Genomic DNA, 8,153 nt, shown 5'->3' on the forward strand with positions numbered 1-8,153 from the left:
TAGGGATAGAAGAATGGTTAGTGAGAGCTGTGTGAGCCATGTACAGAGACGCTGTCAGTAAGGTGAGGGTTGCCAATGAGTACAGTGAAGAATTCCAGGTAGAGGTAGGGGTCCACCAAGGTCCAGTCCTCAGCCCCCTCCTATTTATCATAGTCCTCCAGGCAATAACACAAGAATTCAAGACAGGATGCTCCTGGGAGCTCCTCTATGCTGATGACCTTGCACTAATTGCTGAGTCACTATCAGAACTAGAAGCAAGTGTATCTGTCAGGTGTGGAAGCAAGGACTAGAATCAAAGGGCCTTAGAGTCAACCTAGCTAAAACCAAAGTCCTAATAAATAGGAAGGTAGACAAAACACAAACCCCTTCAGGTAGATGGCCCTGTTTGATTTGCAGAAAAGGCGTAGGTAGAAACTCTATAAGATGTACCCAGTGTAAGCTATGGACATGTAAGAGGTGCAGCAATATCAAAGGAAGGCTAACTAGGAAGTTAGTTTTTGTATGTGGCAGTCCATACAAAAACTATCAACATAGCTTTTCTCATGACATGGACAATGACAAGGTTATTATATCCAGTAAGGATATGTCTGAATATTGTAATTACACAACCGTACAGTTATATGATTAATACACTGTATTTTTGCTCATGACTTTTACAAAGTCATACAGTTCTACCAAAGAAACGTTCGGCTATTTGTCACACGTACTTTCCATAGGATTACCAAAGAGATTTGTAAGGATTCCTTATTTTTGTGTGGTAATAGCTGTAACTGGCATTTCGTCGGTTACGACGACAAGGGTTCCAGTTGATCCGGTCAACGGAACAGCATACTCGTGAAATTAATGTGCAAGTGGCTGAGCACTCAATAGATACACATAGTCTTAATGTAGTTCTCCGGGAGATTCAGCGTGACGAAATCTGACCAAGCTGGCAGTTCAAAATACAGATTGTACTCATTTTAACCAGCTGAGTGGACTGGAGCAACGTGAAATAAAATTTCTGGCTCAAGGACAAGACGTGCCGCTGGGAACCGAACTGACGACCTTACGATTGTGAAATACCTTAGTCACAAAGCCACGTATAGAAAGGAACAAACAAGAAGTTATGTTTATGTTTTTCACAAGCAGAATTTGTGACAAGTCTAATAATACCAACAGCCAAGTTTTCTTGATTAGGAGATAAAAAGAAAATAATCAACCTTGTGGAGAAATACGTAAAGTTAAATCCATTCAGCTATACACTGATACTTATTTTAAGGACATCGAGTTGATGTAAGAAAGGCTTGAGTTGGTTCCGGCATGATTTGTAACAAGAACAATGAGGTACTGAACCTATTTAGCGACGCATCTAGCTCCATATTTAACTGACTCGACTTTAAAAAGATGAAAAACGAAATGACAAGCTGCTCATCTACTCCCAGACACACGGAATTGAGCAGGCTTCACGACCCCTGAAGAAATCTTCATGTGGTCATTTAACCTGCTAGAAATAACAGAAATAAATCTTTCTCAAATTGATCCTTGCCATCTTAAGAAATGGGAAGGACACATTGGCTAATGTAGTCTCAGATACACTGTGCCCCCCCCCCACCAAAGACGGGTTGGCCATAACTAGAATGCCTTTGATTATATCAATCAGGGCTGACTCGGAATTTTGACAACTTAGTTTTCTTAGCAAGGACGATGAAAGAATTAAAAAAACCCGCAAAACATGAATTAGGGAGCCTTTACATTATCGTACGACTTGCTAGAAATAGTAGCCGAATTACTGTCAAATCACACGACAATCTTAGAAAAGGACACATATAATGAGGAAATGGGCTCCAAACACGGGGAAAAAAGACGGGATAGTCATGGCTGAAAACCTTTGAATATATGATCAAGGTTGAGCTGAGGGTTAAACATTAACATCAGCAACTAGCATTAATGTCACGGTGTCAGCAAAAGCCAATATAGTAAAATGAAGAAAGCTAAGTTTTGTGATAGAGGGGGAATAAAAAGTTGACTTCAATAAACCACGCTTCGCGAGAGAACAAAACACAAGCTAGAACCTGATGTAACCGTTGATAAAATTTTATAACTGAAAACATTCTCGTATACTGTGGGAAGTGAGTTCTGATGAAGACGGGCTCAAATCGGAAAGGTCATTTCTCAGGGCACACATGCTGTTCTCATCTTACGAATTCTTGAGAAAATGGTCGAATTTCAACTGAAAGTTTTAAAGATAACAAAGTAAAGTAGAAAAGAACGGAGGCATACCTATGGCCGTTAATACTTGGAATTGTCAACAACATTAATACTAAGACGAAATATTTCCTCTTTCAAATTATTCTTAAGATCTAGGTTAGATCGAGCAAAACTATTCTGTTTTCAGGCACGGAGAAAAGTACTTTTCTTTTTGGTCTTATAATACGCTGTCTTATTAAAACTAATAAAACAAAGCCATTTTTTTTTTCAAGTCAGAAGAAAGAAAAAAAAAATCGATTAAATATTGTATAATACTGATACTTATTACATCGACCTTGGAACGATAAAAGGCATTGTCGACTCCAGAGGTTTCAAGATCTTTTACAGCCCTAATTAATTTCTTATATTGGCATAAGTTCACAAGTACATAATCACTTGAAACAGCCCTACAATATATTTGTTAACTATTTAATGGATAAAGAGAACAAAATATAAACCCTCGTGGAATCTGAACAACCATATGCTGAACAACGAAATATCGTTTGTTAGTAATTAAGGCATAAACTGTCATTTACAATACACAAGAAATCAAATTTAGAGAGGAGAGAGAAAGATGACAGTAAGCCTTTCTCAAATGCCACTAAATCACATGTGAGGGCGTTAGACACCATCTGCTGTCCTGTAATTTTCTTACAATGGCACAGCACCAAACGAAAGGGCTGTACACCCATAAATAACAACAGCAACAAATCAGAATATAAAATGAGTTTGTATTGTAACCGAGTTGTTGCTTTTGCGACCTTGAGGCATAAAGTAATACTGTCCACCTGAAATATTGAAGTACCTGAGACTACACACCCACATCTGTGATGTGTAACAGCGAAAATAATAGTTATAGATATCAATCTTTCATCTATCGCTATTCTATTAAAATATTAACTTCAATAGCTTTCCAGAAACGACAAATTTCTCAAAAAATATATACAAGTGATAAACAGCTACATTGGCGCAATACTACAAACATTAAGCGACGATCGACACCAGGTGTTGTTAGCTCGGGGTTTGCTTCGATGAAGCAGATCAAAAACATTAAAACACCATATTATTTTTTTCTGACACAAAATTCTTACACAAACTAATGTGGCGGAGGTAAAGAATACGTACACCACCCATTTTCGGCGTAACCCTAACTCTAAACACCGGGTGTACGTATTCTTTACTTTCGCCAACTAATGTATTCTCCCTTTTTTTTTTTTTCGAGGGTTGGATACAATTTTAGTGGTTCCCTCGCTAGTTTGAATCAACACCAGTGTATGTATCTCACACACGTGTTTGTGTGTGTGTGTGTGTGTGTTTGTGTGTGAGTATAAACATCTGGTATTCATTTTATCGATCTTCGACGAGAAAATGACAGGGTCAACACTGCAGGGTTTAAATGATAAGTCTGCATCAGCGGAATTTGAACTCAGATTGCAGAGCAGACGAAAATGAAATTGTAGCGATAGCGATATGACAGTATATTGAGAGTAGTGTACGAAACTCTGCTTTAATAAAATAACAAGGCAATCTTCAGTGAAAGTAAAAATAATTATATCATAAAATATACCGTGTGGGTGGAAAAAAAACGCAGGATCAAAAACAATTTATAAAAAAAGAAAAAGAAAAATCACTCGAAAATTACAATCATAATCCAACATTATTTTACTGGTTTTAGACAAACAAGCACCGATTTCTTAACTTTGGTATCACTGAGGAAATTTGAGATTTCAACTAAGAGACCCTTTACTATTTTGTATGTGCCAATGCTAAAACTCATTATTACTAGACTTAATCATTTGTTTATAATGTCTCAGTTAGAAAACCCACCCTTTATTATACAACTGAATAGTTAACACACTTCAATATATACCCCATACGTACTAAACAGGTATGGGACCCATTATTCAATATCCAGAATTTTCTGAAAAAGCACATACAATGAAATCAAGTGTAATATTCAAAAAGCAAGCCAAACAATTCTTCTGATTATTTAAGTTAGGATTAAAAAAAAATGTGGTATTTTATGAAGAAATTTCTCACACTGTCTCACTCTTTTCAGCTCTGCGAAACTATTGCCTTCTTTCTATGTCTCTAAGTTAGATATCTGAATTCCAAGAATAAAATGAAAAAATATCCCGCAAAAATTAGGTCCTAGACATATTGGTTAAACGGCCTCAAGAGGTGGTGCCGATAAATGTGTGAACATCCATATCTACATTCACATATACAAATATATGAACATACATCTGTATAAATACATTGCATACACTAGTATTTTTCCATAAGTATATGTATACAGTTATATACACAATAATATGTACACATGTATAAATGAACTGTGTTCGTGTATGTATGTGTATATATATATATATATATATATTTCTATATATATATATATATATATATATATATATATATATATATATATATATATATATATATACATATATATATATATATATATATGTATACACACACACACACACACACAGAGTTCATTTATACATGTGGGTGTGTATATGTAAACATACATAAACAGATAATTGTATATAAAGAATTTTTACACACGCACTTACAGAATACTGAAGAAGACATAATGTTAGAATGGCATGTAATTAGGAAAAGAAAACAAACTACATTCGTTTTCAATAAGTACATCCTGTTGATGGCAGGAAGAGCGAAAGTAGGGGACAAATCCGTTTAATGAGGACGTCAATATTGCTATGAATCATTACTCATGGTGTAGAAAATCTGGCCATCATGATTTAAGAAAAGAGAAGAAAATCTGAAAACGGGTACAAATGAAATAAAGAAAATAAAAGAAATTACACACACAAATAAACAATAGCCGGTAGTAGTTCATTTAAGAACATGGTTAATTGCATGGCGTTACAAATTAGAACTTTCAGAGATAATTGAAATTATAATTAATCTTAGAATAACATTTTGTGAAATGGATAAAAAAGATTGTCTTCACAAATTGTAGTGGTGAATATATTTGCACGTCGGTATGCATGTGTGTGTGTGTGTGTGTGTATATATATATATATATATATATATATATATATATATATATATATACACACACACACAGAAATACATATACAGACACTTAAATGCACATATAAACATACATATACGTATACACACACCTTCCATTACAAGGGTAAATGAAGAAAATTGTAACGGAATCGGATTGTAATCAAAATTTTTATAGTAAAACTATTCTGAAAAATGAAAAGACACCAGATGATCGAAAGAATACAATAAAATATATACACAATGTAAATATGAGTATATCTACCAAGGTTTTTCTCACTCCCTGTTTAAGGCATTGCTAATATGACAATTGTAAGTTAAGGAGTGGATGAAAGTAAGAAGAGGAGCTCGATTTCGGCTATTCAACATCTAAAATTAAATTCTAAAGCACTATCGAAGCAGCAATGCCTGTAGAAACAATATATAAGTTCTATATAAAACGAAGTACGATATGTAATTTGAAATACACAAACTGAACGGTGAATGTGTGTTGAAACCATTAACACAGAATGAAAAGTATTACACACACACATACAAATTTATTACATACGTTTGTGTATTATGAGTTGACCACAATATTGTGTGTGTGTGTGTGTGTGTGTGTGTGTGTGTATATATATTTGTGTACACACACATACATATATGTTCATTCCGACAGGTATATTTTACATAACAATAAAGACTTCAGTTTTGATTTTTAAAAGAAGATTACACAACCGTATAAGTATTACTACATTGATTTTGACCGGGACTTCAAGTTTCGCCTAACGGCTTGTTCAACTCACTTTTAATATTGATTCTTCTTATGACTAAATGTTGTTCTGTTTTTTTGTAATATCACCCCACCCATATTAACATGTGTAATTACACACACTTTATATAGTGTGTATGGAAGATGGTGACATTATAAACCTTTTTTAAAACTAACACACATTCATGTATGCCCGCCCCAATTTCTCAAGAAGCACCAGCTTAATAAATAAGATATAAAAAAAAACTTCAAGATCAAACCAGAATGAATTCGAAGTTTTTTTTTTTTTTTAAATGGGAAAGAATGAAAGACAGACAGGACCAAAATTGGTTAATGTTGGTCTTGTTGGAAGAAATTACGAAGAAAATAGCCCAAAGAAAAGACTAAGACAATTCGAAAAGCAACACCCAACCTTCCAGGAAACATACTGGACTGTCTCAAGAATTATCAAGATAAACAATTTAAACGTTTCAGTTATGATGAAAGCTTTAACAAAATCAAGGATTATAATTAAAATTGAAGTGAAAATGTTACGACTACAGCTGTAATATTTAGAAACTCAGTTATAAACGTATATATATAAGTATATGTATGTATATATAAGTAAACGTATCTATCGCTATACACCTCTTTTTCTTCATTTATGTATATATATATATATATGTATATATCTATATAGCTACCTTGTTTGTTGTCTGTTCTACTTAACTTGTCTGGATCGGCCATTTTGCAAGTGTTTTCTCTCACCCACCTCTTACTTCTCCTCTTTCTTTCCCCTTCTGCTTTTGTTGTTGTTGGTGTTGTTGTGTAAAGAGAGAGATGATGGTGGAGGTGTTAACACTGTCAATTTCAATAGTGAGGGTGTGTGGTGGTAGCAACGAGTAGTAGTGTAGTGAAAGGTATGGTGGCGGCGGCGGCGTGTAGTGCAGTGATAAGAGAGCTGGCAGGAGAGTGTAGTATAGTGATAGGACTGATGATGATGATGGTGGTGGGTATTAGTAGATTCTTATGATGGTGGCGGTGGTAGTGTTAATTATGGAGGTAGTATTTATGATAATGATTGTAGTGTTGGTGCTGATGGTGTTTGTTCGTGAAGGTTGGAGGCGAGCAGCAATGGTAGTACTAGTGGTCGGTGTGATAGTATGAATTCGGGAGGCAGGAGAAAGACAGATAGTTAGAGAGAGAAAGAGAGAGAGAGGTACAGAGAAAAGAAGATAGAGAGAATACGAAAAAGAGGAAAAAGGAACAATTGAGAAAGTGAGAAGGAAAAGCAGAAAAATATAGAGCGAGATTTAGAGAGATGTGACAATGTTCTTCGAAATTCCTCTATTTTCAACCCTCTATTCTACCCCCCTCTTTCTCTCTCCCTATATATATATATATATATATACATTCACATTATATATATAGAGAGATATATAGATGTATAATACTCACACACACACACATATATTATATATATATATATATATATATATATATAGAGAGAGAGAGAGAGAGAGGTTGAACATTTCTTTACACTAGCAAACACACATATACCTGAATCTGAGTTAGTGTGTGTATGAACGTATGTATGAAGAACGGTAGAAAGAGCTAAAGACCGTAAAAAGAAACAGCAGACGAGAAAAAGGGTAAGGCGAGAGATAGAGAGAGAGAGAGCGAGATAGTGCACGTGTATGTATTTAACAATCCCTTTTCTGTCATACACTCTCTCGCTCTACATACATACATAGAAATCGAGAGATTGCGGCACAATCGCAAGCATATGCTTTCTCTAATCTCCTGTGTCTCTAAATGTATTTATATATTAATTTCACTTTCACTATACACACACATACACACTCACACACTAATTATTTAGAGAGAGTGTATGGGGAAAATAATTTACAGCACAAATGTACTCTCTTTGTAAGTGTGAAAGACACACATATGTATACATATATAATATTTATATACACATATAAAGATTAATATTTCTGTACTCTGGTTATTATTATTTTCTTGTCTACGTTTTGTTTGCAATGTCCTGTACCCAGATATGCACCTATATATACAGGTAGACGTAGGTATGCACATACCTGTACGTATATATGCATATACTCATTTATTATTGTTTTATATATATATATATATATAT

General features: G+C 34.5%; 1 protein-coding gene across 4 annotated transcripts in view; it reads right to left on the reverse strand.

The window, feature by feature from the left end:
- The window catches only part of LOC106873711 (dual specificity mitogen-activated protein kinase kinase 4), a 95,485-nt gene that overhangs the window by 62,472 nt on the left and 24,860 nt on the right, over positions 1-8,153 (reverse strand). Inside the window, exon 1 of one of the 4 annotated variants that reach the window (XM_014921184.2) lies at positions 6,700-6,912. The exons of 2 other annotated variants lie outside the window; for them this stretch is intronic. In XM_014921184.2, the coding sequence (XP_014776670.1) occupies positions 6,700-6,742 (43 nt within the window). In that variant the 5' untranslated portion in view covers positions 6,743-6,912. Of the gene's footprint in view, positions 1-6,699; positions 6,913-8,153 lie in introns of those variants that run through there. One more of the 4 variants, XM_052966630.1, reaches the window with a different exon arrangement.

The sequence above is a fragment of the Octopus bimaculoides genome, chromosome 3 (assembly GCF_001194135.2).
Source record: "Octopus bimaculoides isolate UCB-OBI-ISO-001 chromosome 3, ASM119413v2, whole genome shotgun sequence".
Lineage (NCBI taxonomy): Eukaryota > Metazoa > Mollusca > Cephalopoda > Octopoda > Octopodidae > Octopus > Octopus bimaculoides.